This window comes from Saccoglossus kowalevskii, chromosome 10, assembly GCF_978046115.1.
Source record: "Saccoglossus kowalevskii chromosome 10, keSacKowa6.1, whole genome shotgun sequence".
In the NCBI taxonomy this organism is placed as follows: Eukaryota; Metazoa; Hemichordata; class Enteropneusta; family Harrimaniidae; genus Saccoglossus; species Saccoglossus kowalevskii.
Genome location: NC_140650.1, coordinates 29,361,789 through 29,389,354, shown reverse-complemented (window position 1 = coordinate 29,389,354; position 27,566 = coordinate 29,361,789). Strand labels below are relative to the sequence as shown.

At 34.8% G+C, this 27,566-nt stretch overlaps 1 protein-coding gene across 1 annotated transcript; it reads right to left on the bottom strand.

Moving 5' to 3' along the window:
• Positions 1-373: 373 nt before the first annotated feature.
• Positions 374-27,525, bottom strand: LOC102806317 (uncharacterized). Its single transcript, XM_078006448.2, has 18 exons — positions 27,482-27,525; positions 24,060-24,243; positions 23,161-23,249; positions 22,723-22,829; positions 20,399-20,628; positions 20,033-20,240; positions 19,088-19,213; positions 18,715-18,850; positions 13,729-13,880; positions 12,858-12,983; positions 12,292-12,424; positions 11,727-11,878; positions 10,336-10,554; positions 6,231-6,328; positions 5,144-5,303; positions 4,717-4,858; positions 3,630-3,751; positions 374-3,287 (listed from the first exon to the last, which is right to left on the bottom strand). Exons 1-18 carry the CDS (start codon positions 27,489-27,491, stop codon positions 3,051-3,053), a joined length of 2,631 nt encoding a protein of 876 aa, XP_077862574.1. The 5' UTR covers positions 27,492-27,525; the 3' UTR covers positions 374-3,050.
• Positions 27,526-27,566: the final 41 nt, after the last annotated feature.

Sequence of the window (27,566 nt, the reverse complement as noted above, 5' to 3'; positions counted from 1 at the left end):
ACAATAAATGATATGACCAAATGACTGCAAGTTTTGTTCAAATCTTAGGAAACTAATCACAACTGGCAACAATCACGTTACATACCACTCAAGTTTCATTCTGAATGGTTAACAAATCCACTCGTAGTTGCCTGTAGTAGTTACAGTAAGTACACATATGTGGGAGTGGGATAGTTTATGTAGCAATTTTTGCAACTCTGTGGTTCTGGGATGGCTGATTAGATAGTGGATTAATTAAAAGAAATGCATGTATGTACATCTGGTGGGATTTCCCTAAATTTGAGACCTGCCCACAATTCTTGTTTTTGGTAGTGATACTTTGTGCACTTAGTTGAAGAATCAACAATATTTTATAGAAAAAAAGCAAACAATATTTCAGTCCAAATTCTGTACTTCCTTTTATTCTCACCAGCAAATAAAATAATATAATACACTAAAAACATAGAAACTGCATAGAAACTGGTTTATCAATGTCTACAACATACAGATCTTGCTATGTATTTTAATTTTAGTTTCTGTGAGCCTGAAAACACGCCGAAACAATAAGTAACATGTCAATTTTGATGAAGTTGGGTCACAAATACTCTACATCACAATTCAAAATATAAAATATGTGACCAATATTTTTATATTTACCAAATTTTAATCACATCTTTTCATACTGAACACACTATTGTAAAAACAAAATGGCCACCAGTCAGTCATCTTTATAAAAGCAAAATGACATGCACTAGTTAATTGTAGTGGCTTCACTATGTGTTGAGTGTGTACATATCAAGGTATATACCTGGACATTTTGTTGCTAGGCAGGCAACGAGTGCTACTGTAAAATCTGTATTAGAAGCCACATGCCTTATAGAAGCCACACCCATTCTTTTTGAACAATTGAGAACCAAAAATTCACCATTTTTCATATGTGTACATGCTCTAATAAAAGCCACACCTCTGTTGCATTGTACCATTTTAATAGAAGCCGCTGCTTCAAATACAGATTTTACAGCAATAATTTCTAGTGTCTGCAGAGTTTCAGTAAAATGTTAGGATGTCAGAAAAACATGACAGATGTGGGTGAACAGAACCCTATCCACTGAAGATCTCCTCTTGGTGACGACTTGAAAGAATGACCACAAGTTTAAATTATACAATAAAATAACAGACCCAAGAAAATGGAAATGATATACAATTCTGTACTTTACCAATGAATGAATATTACTGGCCATACAAATCTCTCAAAAATCTCTTGTTTTAGTGTCCTGTTGATGTCTCATGCAAATTGAAGCAATAATGGTGTGACTGAGTGACAAATAAACAAAAACATGCACTGTTGTACTAATGCCAACTAATATCAAGAATTTATAAGTTAAGGGAATGACCCCCAGATAATCACAAAATTGTAAGATAAACAAATGAGAGAGTCTGTGAAAACATGTTTAGTGTGCATTGCAATTATAAGAAGAGGGAAATTACTGAGTATATGAACAAATTTGTGCCATTCTATAAAATGTAACAGATATTGTCAATAACTTGATTCAACAAAGTTGACTATAATTACAAATAACTTACTAGTTGGTTTAGTAATCTTTTATTACAATTTTCATGAACCTCTTTTTTCTTTTTTTGTTGTGCTGTGAAATGGACGGTTATACCAGTATTCTGTCCATACATCACTGTGATTTATGTTTAATTCAAAAAACAAAAATGGCAGACCAAAACATCAGTCACTTGTGGCTATGTTATTTCTTTTTATACCTTTGTTTTGGTTTTGACAGTTTTTTTGGCATCATTTAAACAGACCATCATTACATCATTATCACTTTTTGGCATACAGATTGAGAATTTCAATTAAAAATGGACATTAATGATTTGAACTGCCAAACATAAGAGCCCAATCTTACAAGCCATTGTTGATAATACAGTATAAATCTGGTAGTCTCATGACATTCCGTCTATGATCAAAATCTATGTCAACATGATTTTGTCTTTTCAAATGACAATTAATAATTTTGTCTCCTCTGTTGACCAAGTATTGCTGTGTTCGTTAGTTGATATCATTTAGGGGGCTGTTAGAGGGCATTGTTTTAACCCCAAATTCTAGTGTCTCAACACTGTTAAACACAGAACTAGTCTTCTGACCCTGACTAAACCAACTCTGATGATAGAAACTGAGTTAATTTATTCATACGGTGGGTATACTGGATTTTGGCTACACACGTGAACACAATAATATTTCAGACTTTTTAAAGCTCTTTCTACAAAACAATGTGCCAATGTTGTGCCCTTAAAAAATTGGTCACATGACCAACACTGGCTTAAGTAGATCTGTAATTTCAAGTTGCATGCAAAACAGAATATTAACAAATATTATAACAAACTCATACAATATACAAAAATTGCATCTGATAAAAAAAGAATGCAAAAAAAAATTTACATACCAGTATTGCATTTATTTTTGCTATGCTCTTAATTAATTATTTTTAAAAGTCAGCCAAATTTCAAGTTCAAACTTTAAGAGTAGTACTTTTACAATAAAAAAAAATAAACAATTTATTCAGTATTTTGTGATTGAATCAGATGCAAGCATCAGCTTCATCTGACACAATAATTTGTTTGACCAACCAATCAGGAGAATTGTTACAAACTGAATGAGCAGAATAATCAAGCTTATTTTTGTAAGGTTCTCTCTGATTTGTTGACAAACCACATTAGAGACTCCCTGAAAGAGGCAATAAAAAAGATATTGTTTTATGTCCTTGCCTGAATGTGATCTACACGCAATAATTTATTAAACTTAGATGCAATATGAAGAGAATAAACTGGGACGGAACTAGTTTGTTGGTAAATGGATGCCATTCACTTGCAAAAAATTTGGCTCTCGTAAAATTAATTGAAAGCAGTTTATATTAAATTACATTAAATGAGCATTTATGCCAGCCTGACATCACATTAATGCCTGACCTGCTGAAAACCTCTCTAGATAGCCATTATAAATGGTATAAAACCATGATAATGAGCAATGTGTTAACATTATGAACTTTTCACAGTTACACATCTTACTCATTAAATACACGCTTTTTGGCTTTTGAGAAAGTTGGGGACGGTGGTTGTGGCGGAATGATTGTCATACGAGACTTCAACATTCTACTCTCAGGGTTGCAATTCAACATTCTCTTGGCTGGACAGTTCTGAATTTGGTTGACAACCCGAGCAGCTGCCTCTCCAATCTCAGCTGGGCTAACACCCTGGTTACCCAGCAACTGCCAGTCTTCAATTTTGACTCCACTGGGAACCTATAAGAGACAGGAGAATGTGTCATATTCCTGTAGATTAGGCTATATTCTACTTCGTCCAAATGAAGACTAATAAATCGTCTCATCTAAGCAATATGGTTTGGTTGAAAGAAAGAATGAATGTGTTATAATTGTTTTCAAAATTTTCAAAATAACTTTTATATTAAGAATGACACAACCAAAGCTGTCATTTTGAATTACCTTTTTTTCTATTTTGCAGAAACGTTTTACCACTAAAGAAAGCAATCATTGAAAAGTTGTAAATTTATTTCATCACCAATGAAAAAACAATTCTGCACAATATCCTTGATTTTACTTATGTGTCTGTTTGTTACTTATTACCTCAAATATCTTGCTTGGAACATTGAACTTTCCACCAGCAGCACCACCAGTACATTTGATGGGTATGACTGTGTGGTCATTCCATGCAAACTCTTCAGCTTCATGAGCTGCACCAGGACCTCCTGTGAAAACAGAAAATAGATCAATCTCATACTCATCAGGTCATGAATTACAGAAAAAGCACAACTTGTGGATACTGTGGAAAGCAGACAAACATGGCTATTATCACAGAAAAACATGAATATTATCACTGACAAACATGGCTATTATCACTGACAATCATGGCTATTATCACTAACAAACATGGCTATTATCACAGACAAACATGATTATTATCACAGACAAACATGGCTACTATCACAGACAAACACAGCCAATATCACAGACACTATATCATCAACAAACATGGCTATTATCACAGACAAACATGATTATTATCACAAACATGGCTACTATCACAGTCAAACACAGCTAATATCACAGACACAGCTATTATTACAGACAAACATGGCTATTATCACAAACATGGCTATTATCACAAACATGGCTATTATCACAGACAAATACGGCTAATATCACAGACAAACATGATTATTATCACAGACAAACATGGCTATTATCACAGACAAACATGATTATTATCACAGACAAACATGGCTATTATCACAGACACAGCTAATATCACAGACACAGCTATTATTACAGACAAACATGGCTATTATCACAAACATGGCTATTATCACAGACAAATACGGCTAATATCACAGACAAACATGATTATTATCACAGACAAACATGGCTATTATCACAGACAAACATGATTATTATCACAGACAAACATGGCTATTATCACAAACACAGCTATTATCACAGACAAACACAGCTATTATCACAGACAAACACAGCTATTTTCACAGACAAACACAGCTATTTTCACAGACAAACACAGCTATTATCACAGACACAGCTATAATCACAGACAAACATGATTATTATCACAGACAAACATGATTATTATCACAGACAAACATGGCTATTATCACAGACAAACATGGCTATTATCACAGACAAACATTGCTGTTCTTACCTTCTACTAGAATGCATATATCAAAGACTCTTGCAACAACAGATTCGCGTTGACGCACACTTTCTCCACTAAACAGTGTTTGCCCAAAAGGAATTGTTTGAAATGTCCTGTTTTCATTTTGCCTTCCTTGTAAGCGTCGATCCTGAAGCAAACATAAAAAGCATTCATTCAAAGTAAACTATTAATCCTACAGTTTCTATTCAAATTAAATGGTACTGCACAAAAAAACGTCATTTGATTTATTATCCCTGCATCATCTGGACATCTCATGTACATTTCAGATCTTCAATAAGAGCCAAGAAACTTTCACAGAATCCACAAAGGCGCAATAATCAGTAACCAGTGGGCACAAAAGAATTCTTAGTATTCTTGATGTCCCCCCCCCCCCAGTGAAAAAAGCTAGCTACTACATTGAACTTGTCGTTACCTGGTCATCTTTTGTCGGAAGAATGTGCCACACATTTTCTTCTTTTCCCAAAGAAATTCTTCTCTCTAGGAAGCTCCTAGCAACTGTTTCCCCAACACCATAGAAACCACCAGTTACCAGGACATTGCAATCATCTTCTGCCAGAGATTTCCCAATAGCCCTATGTGATTACATCAAATAGTGTTAATTGTAAAAATATCATGTACCCCACGTTGATTAAATTTCAACCTATTTTCATGTCCAAAATACTGACGTATTACACAAACACCAAAAAAAACAAGCACATGGAATGGCTTTTCTTTGATATAGACTTTTATATTCATTTTGAATTTGATCAATGTTTTACTAATTTAATTCATCAAATGACAATGTGAAATAATGTGTATTGTTGGATGGGAACAAATGGTAACAATAAAGAGAATTAGAATATTGAAGAAGGAACATATCTTTGTGTTACATCTATGCCACATAAAATTTTACCTTCATGCCAAATTTTTCCCAGTTGGTTATTATGTGTTGTGTTCATAAAATTAATTGTTAACTCTATTCACAGTGAAAAGATTATCACTATGACTCACAATTAGGTCATAATTTCTTTATTTAGATTCAATTCATAATATCACAAAACCAAAATAGTAAGCATCCCGCAATTGATACCAGCATGTTTATTGCGCTCAAATTTGAATTTATAATCATAAATATATTTTTGGTCAAAATATCGAAAATGCAATGGAATCATCAAAGTTCTTTTAAATTCTGGAAAATATTTAGTTACGTTTTGAAAACTAGGATTAAGAAGGAGGGTCTTCTTAGAGATTTTTATCTCAGATATGGATAACTAGATACTCCGTACACCATCGCGAAACTTGGTACTATGTACATGATAGCGTAACTTGGTAATATCTACACCATAGCGTAACTAAATTCCATGTACACTACACTGTCACTTGCTAATACTATGCACATTGTAACGTAACATAATAATGTCTACACCATAATGTATGCATGTTTAGTACAAATTAAAAAAGAGTTAATGACAGCCAAGATTCAATACAGTCTTTATACCAACTAGAATATACTAACTTACTTGCAAATTGCTTCCGATTTATCCCAGAAAAACTTAGTTCCACCAGATATATACACAAAATTACCATCTTTTGGTAAACTTCTTTTTATGCAGTTAATCTGTAAGACAATGAAGCAAGTCATTTGACTTCCATTATTATATGCACAGCAACTTGAGACATTGGAGTATATTGCATTCAAATGAAGCTTGCCTTGACAATTGTTACCTTGACATACTGTTGCTATGCAGTGCACATTTAACTTTTTTCGTATATTTCTGGAAAATTATGTTCATTTTGTCAAAATTTACCAAAAATTGGTAATGCACATGTGACCCTGTTCTATATTTAATTTAAAATTCCATCAGCGATCCAGTGTTGGTGTAAATTTGGCTGTGATGAGATCAGTTATTGCTTGTAATGCACTGTAATAGGCTGAGAATCACTAAAAAATGTAATATGTCACTAAAATCCAGTATGTAGAATTATTGTACTGATTTACAACAAATCATGGAACAGTTGTTATAATGACATGCATCTGTAACCCAGAATGTATGATTCTGATCAAGTCAAACACAAACTACAGTATTCCCTTTAGAGCATAGTACTTGTATGAAAACTTTCAGGCAATATATTAGTGAACAATTGGCATGAACATGAATAAAAACAAAATGGCCACCAGTTGGCCATTTCTGTTCGAATTATAAAAAAAAATATGATGTGCACCTATAACCCAATATGCATGACCATGATTCAAAGTTACAAGCCATGCATAGCACAATCCCCGTTAGTCTGACAGTTATTCAGGAATTCGTGAATATCTGTGGAATCTTTCAGTATTAAAATTGGCAAAATACTGCACCTTACATTTACCAAAATAAATACAAAAACACTGATATGCATAAATTGGCAATACAGCAACCTCTGTTACAAGTTATGAACTATCTGTGTTACAAACTATCTGTGTTACAAGATACCTCTACAAGCCGGTAGGCTGGTTGGCGATCCGCTCCGCTCAAAAACAAGCACCATGTTTTTGGCTGTTTCCATGGTGTGACATAAACGTGAAGCTAACGTCGGTTTATAACTAATACGAAGTTCGCAAACACCATTCAGTTTTTGGAAATCACTTAGTTTATTACTAGGACCACAATCACTCTCCTAGTCCAGTGACTGTGCTAGGACGTATTCTGCTGTTACATTTATTATTTCCAACCGTTTTGCGATAGCATTTTCTAGAATGAAGCGTTTCCTGTAAATGCTGGAAAGCGAAATAATGAAATAACGAGATGGTAAATATTTACCTAAAGTACAGTGTGTTGACCTTCATAATAATATACTTCATAATGCAAAACATTAGTCACGGTGAGTTATTTAAATATACGACTCCTAATCGAAAAATATGACCACAGTCCAGAATTTCAGACGGATATTAAGAAACCTAAGAGCATATCAAAAGCATTTACTCTAAAATATAAAAAAGAACTGCAGTCAAAAGTCAAGAATGCAAGCAAATAAAGGACTCTGCCCCACAATCCTTTGTGCGTGTTATTATGGACACGCGCAAAAAACTGTACCACGCTTGTCAAATCTGGGTCAAATATACAGTACGCTACTATCTTGCCACAGTGGAGTGTTCGGTGACCATTGAATTAGCCCGTGATTCATATTTTATGTGTATTAATTTATTCATCAATTTTCGTGACTGACAGTACTGCCCAAATTTTAGTCAAAAAACCGCAACTGGTGAAACGGGGCTCTTTGGCGACGACCGCATAGAGGTCAAAATACGCGTTCTATTTTTACGCGTTAAATATGGCTCTTCCATTTCGCCCCCTCTGGAATGTTCTACTTTCACAGCCTAATCGCAGGTTTTTCGAAAAACGTCGAAAAAACACAAGAATTAGTAGAAATGTTCCTGTTTTGGGCGGATTATTGATGGAGAATAATGTCTTTATTACAAAAATGATGAAAAACCGTGAGTTGTTGCCTTAGTTATTTTTTTATTGGCGAAAAACTGCGAACTCGGCAAATTTGGTTGCACAACTTCCCTTTATCATATACACCCAGCGACACCGATAAAACTGGTAGGAGGTAATACATTTGGGGCGAAAGTATTCAAAAATCAGTTTTTGGATGTTGCAATGGCAATGGTGGGCCAGGATTGTTTTCCAATTAGTGACAGCACGACCTACCTGTGAAGTATGAACAAAACCGGCGGAGCCGAAACAATCACAGAGGAGTTAAAAGCCGTTGCTGGTGAAAAGTTACCCCAACTTTAAAAATTGATTTTGCATGGAAACAGTAGAACAGAACAGATTTTCAAATTTGTTCACCTTTCTATAGTGTAGGCGTAACTTGCCTGCCAAGTATGAACAAAATCAGCCGAACCAAAAAAACACACAGAGGAGTTAAAAGCCGTTGCTGGTGAAAAGTTACCCCAACTTTGGGGGTCAAATTTCTCGGTAATGAAAAAAGATATCAAAAATTCAAATAGTAACTTTGTACCCACACTCAAGCTGAGTAGAATGAGCTATGTCTGAAGTGTTTTATCCCAAATTTGTAGGAGGAGATAAATTTGGTGTCAAAAGTCAAGAATGCCAGCAAATAAAAGACTCCATCCCAAATCTTTTGTGCGCGTTATTACGGACACGCGCAAAAAACTGTACCACGCTTGTCAAATCTGGGTCAAATATACAGTATGCTACTATCTTGCCACAGATTGTTTAGTAGTGGAGTGTTCGGTGACCATTGAATTAGCCCGTGATTCATATTTTATGTGTATTAATTTATTCATCAATTTTCGTGACTGACAGTACTGCGATGGACGCGGGGCTCTTTGGCAACGACCGTATAGAGGTCAAAATACGCGTTCTATTTTTACGCGTTAAATTTGGCTCTTCCGTTTCGCCCCCTCCGGAATGTTCTACTTTCGCAGCCTAATCGCAGGTTTTTCAAAAAACGTGGAAAAAACACAAGAATTAGTAGAAATGTTCCTGTTTTGGGCGGACTATTGATAGAGAATAATGTCTTTATTACAAAAATGCTGAAAAACCGTGAGTTGTTGCCTTAGTTATTTTTTTATTGGCGAAAAACTGCGAACTCGGCAAATTTGGTTGCACAACTTCCCTTTATCATATACACCCAGCGACACCGATGCCAGCTGACTGTGTACAAAACTGGTAGGAGGTAATACATTTGGGCGAAAATATTCAAAAATCAGTTTTTGGATGTTGCAATGGCAGTGGTGGGTCAGGATTTTTTTCCAATTAGTGACGGCACGACCTACCTGTGAAGTATGAACAAAACGAGCCGAGCCGTTGCTGGTGAAAAGTTACCCCAACTTTGGGGTCAAATTTCTCGGTAATGAAAACAGATATCAAAAATTCAAATGGTAACTTTGTGCCCACACTCAAGCTGAGTAGAATGAGCTATGTCTGAAGTGTTTTATCCCAAATTTGTAGGAGGAGATAAATTTGGCGCGAAGCTATCCAAAAATCAGTTTTTTGGCTGTTGCTATGGCAACGGTGGGCCAAATTTTTTTTTCAGATTTTTCCTTATAACTAGGGTGGAGGTGTGACCTACCTGCCAAGTTTGAAAGAAATCGGCCAAGCCAAAAAAATCACAGAAAAAATCATACGTGAAAACACTGGAAATGTACACACACAGACACACACACACACAAAACGACAAAAGTGATTATAAGGGCAGTCCTAGCGGAGCGGATCGGCAATTATGAGCTATATCTGTTACAAGTTACCTGTGTTACTATCTACCTCTGTTACAAGTTATCTCTGTTACAAGCTACCTCTGTTACGAGTTATCTCTGTTACAAGTTATCTCTGTTACAAGTTATCTCTGTTACAAGTTATCTCTGTTACAAGTTATCTCTGTTACGAGTACCTAATATGAGCTACAACTATAGTACTTGTATGCAAACTTTCAACTAAATCAGGCAATATATCAGTGAGCCATCATCATGGACATGAATAAACACAAAATGGCCAGCAGTCAGCCATTAGCTACTTGATACTAACAACCTGTTACAAGCTACCTCAGTTACTAACTACCTCGGTTAGTAACTACCTTGGTTACTAGCTACCTCTGTTACAAGCTACCGGTACTTACATGTACATTTATTTTGGTTTCTTTAAGTTCATCATCATAGCTATCCCTCAATTTTGGATCTAACGCTTTTTTCACCCGAGCTCTTAATGATTCCGCATAACCATCACGTCGGAAATCTTCAAATGTACTTGTACCAATCAACATACTCATCCAACCTGGCATAGCGAAGTCTTCATATTTCAAAGGGACGACTCTTTTTCTGTGTTCACAGTAAAATACCTAGATGAAAACATAAAAGTTTAAAGGGTTGACTATGTGATTATTGTATTCTTCTGCAATTTGACAAAATCATAACTCACATGAAAATATTTTTGATCTAATTTTTCTTTTTATTCGTTTTTGAGTTTACTAATTCTACCAAAATTGTGTTTAATTTTGAACTTTGAAGAAACTCCAAATTGTCTATAGAGACAACTAATTTTGATTGGAGTTGTGAAATTATTTGAATAAGCTAATGTTATATTAATTTTGAAGAATATATTTTGATTTTCATCATTCGATGAAATACAAAAATTTCTATATATTCTTTGTCAACATAAGTTCTCTTCACAACTGCATAGTTTTTCTATAGTGTATAGCAAAATGATAGATTCCATCACTTTCACCACTGGTGGCGCTGTTTGTTCCATAAACACATAATTTATCTTATTCACAATGATTTACTAATTTACACAATTTACTAAAGCATGTGAGGATACATCTATGACACAATAACTGTGCAAACACCCAAACACATATGTACAGTATTTGCTATATTAGTAATACATGTAAATGATGTAGGTGTATGTACAATCAAAATAATTCATATTTGATAATCCAGAGAACAACTTGGTTTACAGAGATGCACTTCTAATAGAGCAAATATGGTACACGTTAATTGTTTTGGGGATGAAATATACCTTGTGCCTCCTTTTTTTACCTCTCAATCATCAAACATAATAAGCATTGGTGTAGAATAGGGATGCCTAATAATATCTCAAAATACAGGATGTACATACAAAATAGTTCCTTGATAAGAGACTACTACACACCCCTTTTTCACACCATCATCACATAGTATTTTCATAAATAAATCAGTAGAAATATGAAACAGTTCATTTGTCATAAGCCCTTCCTTTGTTTGACTATGCCCCCTGATGTACCACGTACTCTCCAAATAATGAAACCCAACTAAAAAAGGTTTGTGGTAAAATTGTAACCTAAAAATATAAGCTTTAATGATTTGTTTTTATTTACTGATTGATTACCTGTGACCTTAACAGTTTGTTTATTTGAAATTGAAATGCGAATAAAAAGAATCTGTGTTCTATGATTTTTATAACCAGAAACACATTAGTTTTATAACCATTAGTAAATTAGTTCAAAACTAATTTACCCATAATGCAATGTACCTGTTGTTGACAAGTTTGAGATTCAGCAAAGGATTTGGAAAGTACAAAGACAACAACACCAGCTTCATCAGCTTTCTCTTGGAACATACTTCTTTGAGAAGACTCTGTGGTGTCTTCATTAGAACTCTGTGAAAGCCCAGATAGACTTGGACCTGGAAGTACAAGTAAAAAACAAAACAGTTTTCATTGTGCACGTTGAAAGCCGAGATATGGCCAAAAACTTATCTTTACTGCAATTAAAATCTGAACAGGAACTACATAGTTATTTTTATTTCAGGTCTGAAAAGCTCTAAGACAATTTGACCTTCTAAAAATTGCATACAAAATAATCTTTGATTTAACTTTGCAAAAACATAACAATAAATTTGGTTCTACGTTCTTATGCAGCTGGGGTACAATTGTCAAATAAAGCGTATATACATGAAAAACACAATTGCAATTGTAGCAGTATGCAAGTTTTAAAACATTTCTCAGAAATTATTAAATTTTGAGAGAAATGTTTTTTTCAATCTATGCTATTTTTGTATTCAAATGTAATATTCGATGACAAACAAAATATTCATACCGCTGTAATCATCACTGGCACTACGTGGTAACGCATCCAATCGGTATTTCAAAGTAGTATTTGCATCAAACATATCAGTAGAACACCACACCTCATGTCCATCAGCTTCCAGAAGAATTCTTATTTTAAATGCCTACATAAGTAATTATACATAATAATAATATAATTATAATATTTATTGTAATCATCCACACTGTCAATCAGACACACTGCTGATATGCATGTCTAGTTTTTTGTTTTAATATCACTGTAGTTGGCAACATTACCAACTATTTCTGCAGAGACATAAAGTGCATTTAGTCACAGAAACCATAAAACTACAAACACATCAGAGACTAGTAGATAATATTTGATAATCATAGTCCTAAGTAACTATTAAAAATAGCTAGACGTTTCGAGCAATGGCTCTTTATCAATAGCATAGAAGAAATAGCGACTAAATGACAGGAGTTGGTGACTATCTTTTCAACGGCTGAACACACGTCCCTACACACACAAAAGGTTACCCTGAAATCACATCAAAGATATCGAATTCAATATCGTAAAGCCGTATACAATCAACTTACATAGTCTTTCTGGTCAGGGTGTAGACTAACAACAACCAATGGTTTACCCTCTCTATCTTGCGTTATTGCAGCTAAATCATTAGCACTTTCTGGAAGACTGGCTGCATAACTTTTTAACATAGACACCTGTGAAATATGACAATGGCACAATTATGATGTGTTTGTTTGATTTGAAGACATACAGTCTCAGTTGCAGGAAATTCAAACATACTTTATCATAACAGTTTAAAGGGTTAAATGATCATAAAAACAGTTACCTTCAAATCAATCTCCATGGCAACATTGTCAGCAGTGTTTGTCATCAACCATTGGAAACTTAATTGAAATCATTTGCATATGCAAATTCCCAATATATAGATTTGACACTCAAATTTGAAATAAAATTGTATGTTTGTGATCAAATAATAATTGATTGTATTCAATTATAGAACGGGCTTAGGATTTAATAATTCATCATTTTCTTTTTTTCATATAATTCTTCTGCTAAAAATCTGAGTTGTCATAGTGAATCCAAATCCATAAATCCTATTTGAAAATGACCGGGATCGTCAGCTTGAATAAAAGTGTTGAAATCAAGACATACACAGCTGGCAATGTTCCTAAGAATACTACAATTTTAAGAGGAAACTCAATCAATACAGGTTTCCTTTCATTTTATTCAGCACCCAATGTAAAGATACCTTTTTTTTGCTTCATGCAGCTTCAGATATTACCACCAAGACAAAACATAAAATTTAATTTTTCATTATCCATTTAGTGTGTATCAAATACTTTTAAGTTTAATTTAACATTTTCATAACATTAACACATCCCATAATACTAGTCTAGATGAACTCAATTTTCAACTATTTTTCACAATAACTATTTTTACCTTTCTACTTAGTCCTTTTGTTGCACCATAAAATTTCAGTTTCTTGAATTCACTTTTGCAATAGTCACCTATCGCCTTAGCAACCCTTTCGATATAGCTGGATTCCCAGTATTTGATATCTGATGCTTTATCACCATCTCCCCGTTCCACAGCTATAACATACAAATATCAAGTCATTACTGGAAACATTTCAATGCCACAAAATGGTAGTCAATGTGAAGCTTCATACAAGACTGTGTCTGATTGGCTACCTCGCCCTAACACCTAACAGTCAGACCAATCAGAGAGCAGCTTGTTTGTTGACAGGCTGAATCAAATTCTGTCTTGTAGACATGCTTTGATTCAACTGCAAATTGCTAGTGCAGCTCAGATGAAACATTTTTTTGGATATTAACTTAAATCAATGTTGTTTGTGTTGTGAATAATAATGTGATGTATTTTTTAACTAAATTTTAACTACAGTAGATGTCACTCTCAGTCAGTGAAATTATCATCGCAAAAAAAATTTTCACTGTTCCAAAAAAACTGTAAATATTTATAAACATGTAAACTAGCTTAATATTTGTTTAAAGTGAGGGAGTTATCATCTGTGACAAACGACCATAGCATGTTGTTGTTTACAAACAAGTGTTTATACACATAAGCCTTTGTGTAGCAGGCGTTGCTATTACCGTTTAGGACTTAGGACAACCTCTCAGATTTAGAATTGTTGGTCAATACCATTTATGTCTTATTATAAATATAATTCAGTACACAATAGAGCATACATCTTGTAGTTAGTTTTGAATGAAAAATAGGAGTTTTAAATTTCTTAAATAATGAATGAATGTTTCAAGTCAAAAGCAGTACATCTCCGCAAATACCCACTCTACCAGGACTTACAGCAAGTCTCAGAAGTAATGGGGCAGCCAATTTGAAAACTTGCTAGCAAATTGGCTAACTGCTTGGGTTTTGACTAAACAGTTGGCTTTTGAATCTCGCTGGCACCGACTCGTGGCCACGTCCACTATGGGCAAGTCTAAGTTGCATTAGGGGACATGTATGTTTGTCTTTATTCACATCTGTATTGCATTTCAGTCAAAATCCTAATAGGGATACAAACGCAATAAAGATAATTATTATTAGAATGCTTTTACATAGCCTGGTAAGCCTGAGAATGGCCACAGTTAGCAGGCGTTAAGTGATAAGAAACATTTTCCTACAAATCAGGAATTAAATGACAAACTTTCACATGTAAATGATACGTTGGGGTAACATTAGCCAACCACTAACAAAATTTGACCTCATTCGTCGTTTTTGCGTGGTGAATCCTTTGTATACGAATACCTCATTACACATAGAACACTTTCCCTGGTATATTTGAAAGCGAAATCGTCGTCCAACTAAGGCTGATTAGTTCCCAAAGTATGACGATCGTCCCCTGCTGTTATATAGAGTTACCCAGAATGGGCGTGACCACAAGACAACGCCAACGCCAACGAAAGCCGACTGTATAGTCAAAACACAAGCAGTTAGCCAATTGGCTGCCCCAATACTTCTGAGACTTGCTGTAAGACTAGTAGTAGTCCAGAGTTTTAAATCCGGTTTGGTCCCCGAAGACGAGGGTGGCCGGATTCACCTTAAACTAGTGGCAATTTAAGGTTTTTTTGGAGCATGAGATAATTGGCCGGATGCCCTTCCTGACACCAATCCACTGTTTCGGCAGTGGGCCTAGCCTTTGAGGGAAACACCCATCATGCAAGGCAGCACCTAAACCTAAATCTATAAAATTGCCTAAGCGTATAGGAATAATATCTAGAATATCAAGGGGCAGCAAGGCAACTTTTGATGCCTCTTTAAAGTTTATGCTCTGCACCACCCCACCCCACCCAGCCTTGACAGCTCAGTTAAGTACTGTATAGTAATATAAACATGCACAATTAGCAGCACAGATTCATGAGAGAACTGATCTCAATACTAGAACATGGATCAGTATTTAGCCTATACCTGTTTGTGGAGACAGCCATGGTGTAGCTTCAAGCACAAAGATTAAGAAAGAATTATAGAAATTAGCAGCGTTTTATAGTTATGTAAAGCACGTGTTTTTTAATATACGTTTACTTTGAACGAAAAAGTAACTCAACCAACAGTACCGGTATTACTATATACACAATGTAGCTCACTATTTTGCTAACAAACTATAAACAATGATATCAGTTTAGCATCACAGACGAATACATTTGAACTATCAATATTGCTACTGTAAATGCATTAATTGGTCACTAGGTTTTATTTTCGCTATTTTCGCTGATAAGTAAATTCCACTAAATTACATCCATGTGAAAATGTAAAATAACAATAAAACTCCCTGTTTCTATGACAATTTGTGAAATTAAAACAAAGTGAATATGCTCAAAACAACAGTATTTTGATTGCAAAAACACTAAGCTATATATTTCCTTACTGTTGGTTGGGTTGCTTTCTTGTCTACAGTAAAATGATGGTAGTGACAAATAGGTTTATTATAAGTCATGGTAGTGACAAAATCACCAAAAAATTTAAATATATTTAAACATAAAACCTAACTTTTCTTGATTTGTTCCAGAAAAATTATGTAACAGACTCCATGGAAATGAGACTTCAAACTTTCAGAGTCTAGTATAAAGTTATGTACCCCTAATATTAAGAAATATTGAGGAGACTGGCTTCAAATGTTTCCATTTCTAGATCAACCTTTTTTCTCACTACCGTCTTTTGAGTTGATTGGAGGTGTACTGAGCAATGAATACACCAATGACTTTTTTCATGCATAGCCTTTAAAGTCAGTAGTTACCACATTCTCAACAACCTTTCCACCACAAAACTTTCAAGCCCAAATTTGTCTGCATTTTTTTTCTTATATTTTTTCAATATTTCTGGAAATGAACCCTAATATTGGCACCAACATTTTTACTCAAAATATTTAGCTATTTTTATCCCAATCTTCTGTATGGAAGTGCAGACTATAAACGGAACTATTTTGTAAATTTGTGATGAAAAGAGGGAACTGGTGGTGAAAAGGTTAAATCGATTACAAAAATCTCATTCATATACCGTATTTATCCGGGTATAAGCCCAGGGTCTTGAACATGGAAAATTGCCAAAAAGAAGGGATGGGCGTTTGCCAGGAGATCCCCGGCAAAAAAACACGAAAATTCGCGAAAATTTACAACAGGCAGATCGAACTGCGACAGGGAATAGAACGGCAAATGAAACATGCAACGGAAATAAATGAACAATATGCAACACTAGAAGTAAAACAAAAATAATGTATTGCTTATAATGTGACAAATAAACCAGAAAAAATAAAAATCGACAGTGAGAAATCATTTGAATTAGGATTTTCCCGCCGACAAACACGCCCAATACATGTGAACTCAAAATGAATTTAAATGTCAGGGGTTAAACTGCGTAAAATGATTTCCGGTCTCGACAAATTACGAATCAACCGTCATGCAAGATCAATAATAATTTACACAGTAAAAATCATAAAAATTCATAGCTGTTTGTCATCTTCGTCAAACTCAAAACCCTCAAATGTCCAAGTCGGCATCACTGTAGCCGTCAACAAAATCCCTACAACTTATTCCTGAAGTTCGTCGATATCGTCCCACCCAATTTGGACTTAGCACTTTTAATCCACGGATTTCGCAGTCTGTCAGCTTGGCACTTTTCATTCATGTCTAATCATAATAAAGAGACAAGAAAAATGAGGTCGCTCTGCTGCGATGGCACACGATGCTTTTGTTTACAGTCTAGCAATCATCTTTGACCTTTATGCATCTGCTTTACTGATTGGCTAAGAATGACATCACTACTAGTATTTCATCATAAAGGTCAAATCGTGACATTGCTTTCCTAACAGACTCAACGCTTATATGGATATCACGGTGGACTTGAAATGGGAAGTTTTTTTTTATCCAACGACAGAAGAATAGTTTTCATGACAGAAATGCAATAGCGGTGATAACAGATGGTAAAAAAGTTGGCAGTCTTCGGCGTACCATTGCAAAATTGCTGGCCCCAGTTATGGATTCGCAAGCTGCTACAAAATATTTATAAAGCCAAAATAACGTGATTTCAACATTTCTTCCAGGTACGGGTTGCTATAATATTGCAACATTGTTTTCATTGTCGGCGACGCTAAAGCCGAACGAGTGCGACACTTAGCGGCTCTCCTTATACGATTTGCTTGAATCGTTTCTAAGGATGCACAAACCAAACGGCCGGCCCTTTTTAGGGCCACAACATATTTCAAAAAGAGAACTATCGTTTCTGCTTTAATATTTATTTTTATAGACTTGCTGACTGTTATGATTCTGAAAAAAATCAGCGGTGAACGCGCTGCCCTGAAGGCAGAAAGCTGTCACAGCTATTTTGCGTTCACTCCTTGTTTTACGCAATTAACAATTTTTATAAGCATCACGACAGACTTCAAGAAAGACAACTATTAATACAACCACAGTCAACGAATAGAAAATATTTTTTTTGTTTTGTGTAGAAAAAGACCCCCTGGGCGTGTGCCCGGATATGACCTCAACTTCTTTATTGTGTCAAAAGTGGGGGGTGGGCGTTTGTCCAGGCATGGGCTCTTACCCAGATAAGTACGGTACTACCAGTATTCCAATTATTAAAGTCAGTTTTTATATATTAATAGAAGCATGATATTCACAAAATTTATTGTAGTTATGACAAGCATGCAATGTGCAACTCTTTCATCATCATTTTCAACTTTCACAAACTTTGACTATTGGCCATCTCACCCCATTGCCAATTTCTGTAAGCTTCCACAAAATAGTTCTTATTTATTATCTCTGTATTACATGATTGTAAAAATATCACAATTTGCTAAAAGAAAGCTACAAGCATTTAAATTTCATAAGTTTAGAATTAAAACTCCAATTAATAATGTGAAATGAAAATTTAACTATCCAGACTGTGAATAGTTCTGCAAATATAAAATCTTACCTTGTCTGATTTCATCCCTGGTTTTCCAGCGTACATATTGAGTAGTAGCAAACTGAATGGCGAGACAAGGAGGTGGCCATTTTGAAAGAAAACTAACCGGGACAATGAGCTTCCCAAGAACATCAGCTAATTTCACCTACAAATCAAATTAACAAATTCAGCAGAAATAAAATTATAAATTCCAGTCACTCCCAGAAAATTGCAGGTAGAATTACGGGAGACTACACAACTATAGGTCATCCATACACATAGAACACACAACTATTGTATACATGTGACAACAGAGACATTTTTTTTAGACACACAAATTGGGTTTCAGGCATTTGTTTAAAACACAACATTTATAAACTTTAGATTGAAAATACATTATTACCTCTCTGTTTGTCCACTGTGTTTCTCCATATCTAGGGGTAACTAAGGGAACAAAGACTTCACAATTACTGACGGCGTAATTCAAAGAGTCTTGCCAATCAGCTCCACATGTAATCTCGTGAACATCCTACAGAATAAACATAAATATTAATCACACACATTTTTTTACCTGAAACAATAACAGAAGCTTGATTTTAGGATTTATGGCATTCTTGAAGACAAAAATCACTAACACTCCATGTTGTTGAGCCCCTATAAATTTTCACTGCTACAAAATTTTATGATTTTCACCAACTCACATAATAATTTAGTGATCATTTGACAATTTGCCGGATTTCAAATTTGTATCGCATATCACACCAAGTGAATACCCTCATCTGAATCAGAGAACTCTTGTGTGCTGAGTTTATTGGACGTACTTGAAGTAGAAATAGGAAATATTGAAATTTGTATGAAAATGTAAGACTAACCAAGAAGCCTGGTGTCTATTTAAAGCTCAGCTCTTTGAGATGCACAATGTGAAATCAATCTGATCTACAGTTTTAAAGTTCATAATACTAACAGAAACTCTTATTACTGTGATTGTACTGGACATGTCTGTGAAAAAGACCTAATGATGATGCAAACATTTTCAAAAAAATTGCATTGCTTTTCTAACACATAATAATTTATAAACTTGTCAACTTTCATTGATATTTGCTGAAGAATTGCTGAGAAATACTTGCAATTACACAGAAAGGCAAATTAGTAGTCTCAGTTTGAAATGCGAACTAACAAAACATCCAAGAACTGTGAATTTGTTGTTGATACCCAAAGGCTCATATTTATCAGAACTTTGACAAACAGTTTTTAATGACACAACATCAGTACATATTGAAAATGTGTGAATTCACATATATACGAATTAGGCATCACAAGTTGGTAATATGAAAACATAAATTCATACCAGATAGACGCTGAATCCGAGCTTCTCTAGTGCTGTTTTCAAAGCCAATGCATGATGAGCCGCTTCTTGTCTGACGTAACTTATCAACATCTGTTTAGCAATTTGTGCAGACTTAGGCGTACTCATTCCATCTTTACCAACGTTATTTTCTTTAAACGTCACCATTTTAAGCGGCGATACTGAGGAATGACCATAAACAGGACTGGACCTAAAAAATCAACAGCGCTAAATATCAAACTTCATGCTGTAAATGTCAATGCAGCAAGTATATAGACCGCTATTCGGGTATTTGTGAACACAAATTTATTATGGAGCAATCACACATTGGTTAAATAATAGTGAAGAAGAAACACTTCAAAATCTCACCTTTTAAATTTTTTAGCAGCCGGTGGTGACGTAGATTCAGTGACATCACTGATTATAAGAGTGTCATCAGATTCGGCCGATGCATCTGTAATAATGCGTACCTGAACCACAACCCCATTAAGAATGTCTAGAACGGTTAAAAACCTCTCTTGATCTCTGCCAACTGGCCATAAATTCCGGTCAAGGAAAATAAAATTGGAGTCTTGTAAAGAAGGATTGCTGACTTCAATCTGAAAGAATTGACAAATATTTTGTTACTATGACTACAAGATACAAGAGTTACATCACTTATAGGCATAGCATTGGTACCACAGAATACATTGGTTGCTTGGAGGCCAGGGGAAATATCACCATATTCAAGAGCAAAAACTTGTTTATTTGTAATACATGCTTTGTGAATAAGGAAGGACATAAGATTCCTAACCAGTTCTTTGACAGACTTATTCATGGAAAAATGTAGACTTATCTCGTAATTCATGTTAATATTTTCATCACAGCCTGAGTGTAATGTAAATCTCAAGTTGGCTCTCAGCTAGCTCTGTCTTTTCACAATAACTTTTTATTGTCATAAATAATTTCAACTATTACTGTATTGATTTATGTTACTGATATGAGATGTATTAAAGGTAAATCAATCGGTACAATTTTGATAAATTATTATCTTTTATTTCAGGACAAGCCCATATAAAAAGTAAGAAAAAAATATTAACAAATTACACAGTATGCATTAAATAAAATCGACCACGCCACATTTGCCATATACGTGATTTAAAAAAAATATCACTAGATAATAGATTGATTAAAACAGAGTTCTTACTCAACAAAATACGTTGCAAAAAACTGTAGCACATTTTTCTAAGTTTAACCTGAAAATCATCAACATGTAGTCTGGCGAAAGTCTCTGTTATACTACTATTAAAAGAACGAGAAACATTACATATAATTCTAAGAGCGTTGTTATACGCAACACGAATACGATTAAAATCTGCCACAGTAAAATCCGACCAAAGGTAACTACAATACAAATTTGAACAATAACTACGAAATAGCGTACAGGAAGGAACAGGAAGAGAACATTTACTAAATCTACGTAGGTAATAAAAAGTTGGCTCGAGCAAACAATCCACGTATTTGTTTTCTCATACAAATACTGTCTTTTCCGTCCTGGGTAAAATGATATCCTAAATAACAATACTGACTAACAAATTGTAGTGGCTTGCCATTAAGATAAACATTGGGAACTCGTTTAATGCCACACTGGGATGGTAAATTATACATACAGACAGATTTCTTAAAATTGAATAAAATATCAAATTCATTGGCATAATTCTCACACTTCTTTACAAGAAAATTCAAACCCTTAATAGAAGGAGAAACCAAAATAAGGTCATCAGCATAAAACATATGGTTGATGAACATACTGTTAATTTTAAGTCCAACAGAATTATTCCCAAGCTCAATACTCAGATCATCAACAAACAAGTTAAAAAGAAAGGGAGATAAAATACCCCCCTGTCTAACCCCATTAGAAACTCCAAACGAGTCTGACATAACAGAACCCCATTTAACATAGAATTGCTGAGAATTATACCAATACATCAAAAGTCTTACAATAAATAATGGAACATGATGTTCAATAAGCTTTTTAAAAAGGGACCAATGATTGACACGATCAAAGGCCTTCGACGCATCCATGAAACATAAAAACACAGGACTATTGTGAGATTTATAAAAATCAATAATTTCCTTAACAACATAGACGCACATGTCCGTGGAATGGTTCGACTTGAAACCAAATTGAAAATCAGTAGTAGTTATAAAATCCTCCAACCGTTTCAGAAGTATTAATTCTAACAACTTTGACATAGAGGTGGTTTTGAAATCAAGCTAATCTCACTTTAAAGTTGTATTGCTATAACTTAAAATATATAACTTAGTCTAAACGGTGCAATGAGCCAGCTTTTAATCAGTATAACTTGTGACTTTCAGATTTGATTTTGGGTCAAGTTACTCACAATGAAGATGAATTCAAACTAAGTTTCGCCAATATTACTAATTTACTCAGCTAAAAGCGAGGTAAATGTTAAGTAACGCTCAGACAGTACTGTAGAACAGTAAGTGCTAACCTATAGAATAGAATAGAATAGAATAGAATAGAATGGAATGGAATGGAATGGAATGGAATGGAATGGAATGGAATGGAATGGAATGGAATAGAATAGAATAGAATAGAATAGAATAGAATAGAATAGAATAGAATAGAATAGAATAGAGAAAATTTGACAATTCCTTTTTGGTTTCTACACATGTATAAGATCACTGACCTGTGAGAGTATTTCATTTCTGAGTTTTGACACGCTACATGCATGTCTGATAAATACAAAACCAATAGAATATCCATCATCTGTACATATGCCTACTCTTGGTTTATCTGAAGATTAAATCACATGAATATTAACAACCACGAAGAAAGTTACAGAAATTATACAGACTTCCACACAGAAAAACATGCTTGGGTTTGCATAACATTTTAGCAAACAACACAGCGACAGTGTTTCTATGAAAGTATGAAGTAACCTATGAAGTGACATGAAAAGATCAACAGGAGAACCAGCTCTGGGTCAAGAAGTAGATTTTGAAGTATTTTCCCATCCACAATAGATGTACTTACATCATTTCAAATACCAGTAGGTCAAAAATACAAATAAATAAATTTAATAGTGAAAAGAAGGCTTTAAAAAAAAAATACTAAAAATACCTACTGAAATCTGTAATTATTTTTACAATAGCATCTTTATCAATAACTTGACTAACAAAAAGTGCTGTCTCTTGATTGACACTGACAGGCCAGCTGAAAATAAACATAATCAAGTATTCAGAAATTAAAAATTATAATTTGCTATTGGTAAAAATAATGAATAATCACTGTGATGTGTTGCATGTAATAGACAGAGACCAAAAAGATCACTGTGAAGTACATTACTGGTCCATGCTGAAAACCATCACTAGGTAAAAACACTAATTAACAAGTAATTGCAATCGGATATTTAAAATCAAAACAGTACAGGAACAAAACAAATTACAAACACACAATTAAAAACATACATATTAATGAACAACCTAGAGAAACAGTTTGCAATCTGTAGACGTCAGCAAACACAGAGGTAAAATGTGTCAACTGACAAACAGCTGACCAGAAAAAATTACAGTAGGATTGTTTTTGTTTTGGTATATATATATTTGAACCAACATATAAATTCTAATCTATCTAGACATTGGCAAGCTGAGAAATCAAAAATTAATACTACCGGTAGATCAAATGAAGAAATTCACAAAAGAAACAGATAGTAGTTTGTGTTATTTTGTGATTCAATCAAATTTGTCAAATTGATGGCCATTTTTATCTAAAAACCTGAAATCGGAGTATGTAATAATATTCAGAATTGTTTCTTAGACATGAACAGGATGATTTCATTCAAACTGTGGATCATGCACATTGAGTTGCATCCACATAATTTTAATATGCAAATTCAATGCAACACTTTGCAGGTTGGTTCAATAAATTTAAAGCAAGTATAAGACTTTGCTGCTTACCAAAGTATGTTCAAATAAAAGTGTATGTTATATTTAAATAAATATTCTGCAAAAGCTGAAGACTCACCCTCTACAGGTAAGGAATTTATAGTCAGTGGGAAGCGCTTCTAACTGTTGTATCATCTGACATCTAAGATAGGCCAGTGTTGTTGTGAATGGATTGATGACAGTAAAACCCAACATGGTGTCACTTCTTCCATCATTACAACTGTATGACTCACTCGTCATACAAACACCAACAAGGATGTCATCTAAAAAATCAAATAAAAAAACTGTTTATTTATAGCTCAGCATATCAAGAAAGAATTAAGAAATCTTATTCACTAAAAGAATGTAGTTTTTTGAGACACATTTTGGTTGAAGCAAATTCCATTGTCTAACCTGACGCACAAATGGATTGATCCAGAATGAGTAATTTTTTACAACTCTTACACATAAGCTAGTCAGTCTCCAGTTATCAGTGAGAATGTGTGACTTCACCACAAAAATATAAATGAAGAAAAACATTGCCACATTCTATAAAGATTATTAAAGTAAAGTTCTCAAACTGTTTGGCCAGACTAAACGAATAGACTATGTTTGGAAGGCATGACTGACAGAAAAAGAAACAAGGTTTGGCAACCTAAGAGATGGAGGGATAATGTCACAGCATGTACAGGTCTCGATATAATTTCCCTGAAGAAACTATTGTGTTAGTGCGCATTCTGCCGTGGATGGAGATAGTGGTTGATGATGATGCTCCTTTTTATTAATTTTTATTAATGAAACCCAAAACATAGCAGTACTCACATATTAGGTGCTTACAATCTTTGCCAGTAGAAAGCTAATCATTCACGTATAACATGGTCAAATTTAGACTCTAGAGGGCCCCAGCAAATGTCACAGCTACCCACATAACATGCACACAACAATGATTATAATAACTGGCTACAGATAAAAAATTCATGTTGATTTCTCTGACAGGATTGTGTCTCTAACTTATATTCAAACTGTAAAAAAATTTCTATAATTCAGACATTCAAACATAAAACTATTATCAAATCATATCCAAACAAACTGAATGCAAATGAAGGCACTAAAATTGTATTTCAGTAAGCATTCATGATTAGTGTGTACATCACACTCACAGTGTGCTGCTGACCGTTTGTTGTGTTTGTTTTCTGCTCAGATATAATCTCCTAACCGTCCAATGACAGATTGTTGTGGGAAAACATGTGCAGCCCTGCAATACTGTGATGAGTCACCAAGCAGTCCACTTACTGGCTGATGAAGGATGGCACATCTTTTAATCAAATTACAGGATATACTGTGTACCTACTTAGCTGCTAATCATCGATAGGTCAATAGGTCAAGAATGCCAAATTAACCTTTTTACCATCAGACTTTCTTGCTCAAATTTGTCTGCACTTTTTTCTTATATTCTTCAATTTTTCTGGAAATGAACCCCAATTTTTGGAGACAGACAAAATTTGAGTCAATTTTCAGTTTTTACTCAAAATTTGGCTACTAGTATTTTTGTCCCAATCTTCTGAAGAAAAGTGCATACTATTTATGGGACTATTTTGTGAATTTGCAGTGAAAAGGGCGAATCGGTGGTAAAAAAGTTAAGCACTCCAAATTTGAAAACTGATGTATTCTGATTCGTTTTGATCATATGATAGATAAGGACAGTGTTGAAGAAAATTTTATTTTGAAGTTTGTTGCAGTAGTTTCCCAACTTTCCATATTCATATTCTCAAAGATGGACCAGAAGAGGAAGTCAGTAGAAGACAAAACAGATTTTTTTTGTTAGAGTTAATTTGGTTAACAAAATCTTAATTCCTTGTTTATAATTGGTCCTGGCAATATTTAAAGGGTTGTGTCATAATAAGAATAAATCTACGAAAAGAGTTTCTTGTCACCACCTCACCCCATCCCTAACCTTAACTCTACCTTACCCTCCAGTATTCCCCAATTTAATGGTATATGCCATCATAAGGACACCTACACCTAAGTGGGACATATAAAATTAATTTTGGGGCTGGGATGAGAGTTGGAGTTAGGGTTAGGGGTGGGGTACAAAAGGAACTCTTTCCAAATCCAAAACTGATGTCTGTAGTCATAACAAGTAGCAAATTATATGTGAATGACAGGCTACCCACTTTAAATAAAGTCTGGCAGTAAAACGTTCTCTGATTGGTTAAGTCGTTTACTCAGAAGCGATCCCGAGAACGAGTTCTTCTATTGCAGCTGGCTAGACCTATGTAAGCGGGTATAAACACAGGGAGCCCAGGAACTATAATCAACTGTAGTACACAGTCTCTAAGAGCGCGGGGGGGGGGGGGGGGGGTATCGGCTGGTATCGAGTGTAAGAAATAGACAAGGGATGAAGGCTCCAGCCAGCTCACATTTTTTAAACTCGAAAAAACAGACGAAAAGAATGAAAAATAAAATCTAAAAAGAATACCAGGTTGAAGAATATTAGTTGCTCCTTCAAATTTCGCCAAAGCCTTGCCTACATTTTACCGATATCTGCAGAATAAATCAAGAAAACTACACAAATTGACTCCATTTAGGAATTCCTAACGGTTTGTCCGAACGCATGGCAAAGTTTGGAGGCGTGGCCTGTAAGCATTTGGCAACAACCAATCACAAAACTGGTTACGAACCACATCGAAGTCACGACTCGGTTAGCCTTGCTCAACTGGTTCGTAACCAGTCTTGTGATTGGTTCTTGACAAATGCTGAACAGGCCACGCCTCCAACGGTGTCGTGCGTTCGGACTAACCGTTAGGAATTCCTAAATGGAGTCAATTTGTGTAGTTTTCTTGATTTATTCTGCAGATATCAGTAAAATGTAGGTAAGGCTTTGGCGAAATTCGAAGGAGCAACTAATATTCTTCAACCTGGTATTTTTTTTAGATTTTATTTTTTATTTTTTTCGTCTGTTTTTTCGAGTTTAAAAAATGTGAGCTGGCTGGAGCCTTCATCCCTTGTCTATTTCTTACACTAGATACCAGCCGATACCCCCACCCCCCCGCTCATAGAGACTGCGTACTACAGTTGATAGTTGATTATAGTTCCTGGGCTCCCTGTGGTATAAACCGCCAAAATACTTGAAATGACAGAAGTGTGGTCAGGTGACCTATTTGAAATCCGTTATGTTTACATGATGATGTAGCTAGAGCCTGGTCGTTCAGTTGTATTTCCTCTCGCCGGTGTGTATCGTTTAGTTAGAGGTGGGAACATCAACGATGTACACCGCCGAAATTACTTGTAAAAGCGGTCGAACTCGTCCGCTACATTACCCTGATTTGACTGAGAAGACTAGCCCAGTTTTAAATGCCGTAAAGTGAAAGTGATTGGTTTATTTTCTCGGACAACTGGACGGCATCATATGCGGCGGATCAGGTGACCAAAATAAACTTGTGGTTTTACAGTATTTTCTCTGTGCTTTAAAGGCCCTGTATCAGTCAAGCAAACCTCATAAATTATCGAAATGAAACTTACCTGTTTCCATGCTGCCTATATGCAAGTTTTACCTTGTTTGTGCTGACGTCATTGTTTTTTGTGCATGTGTTCTTCAATTTGGTGT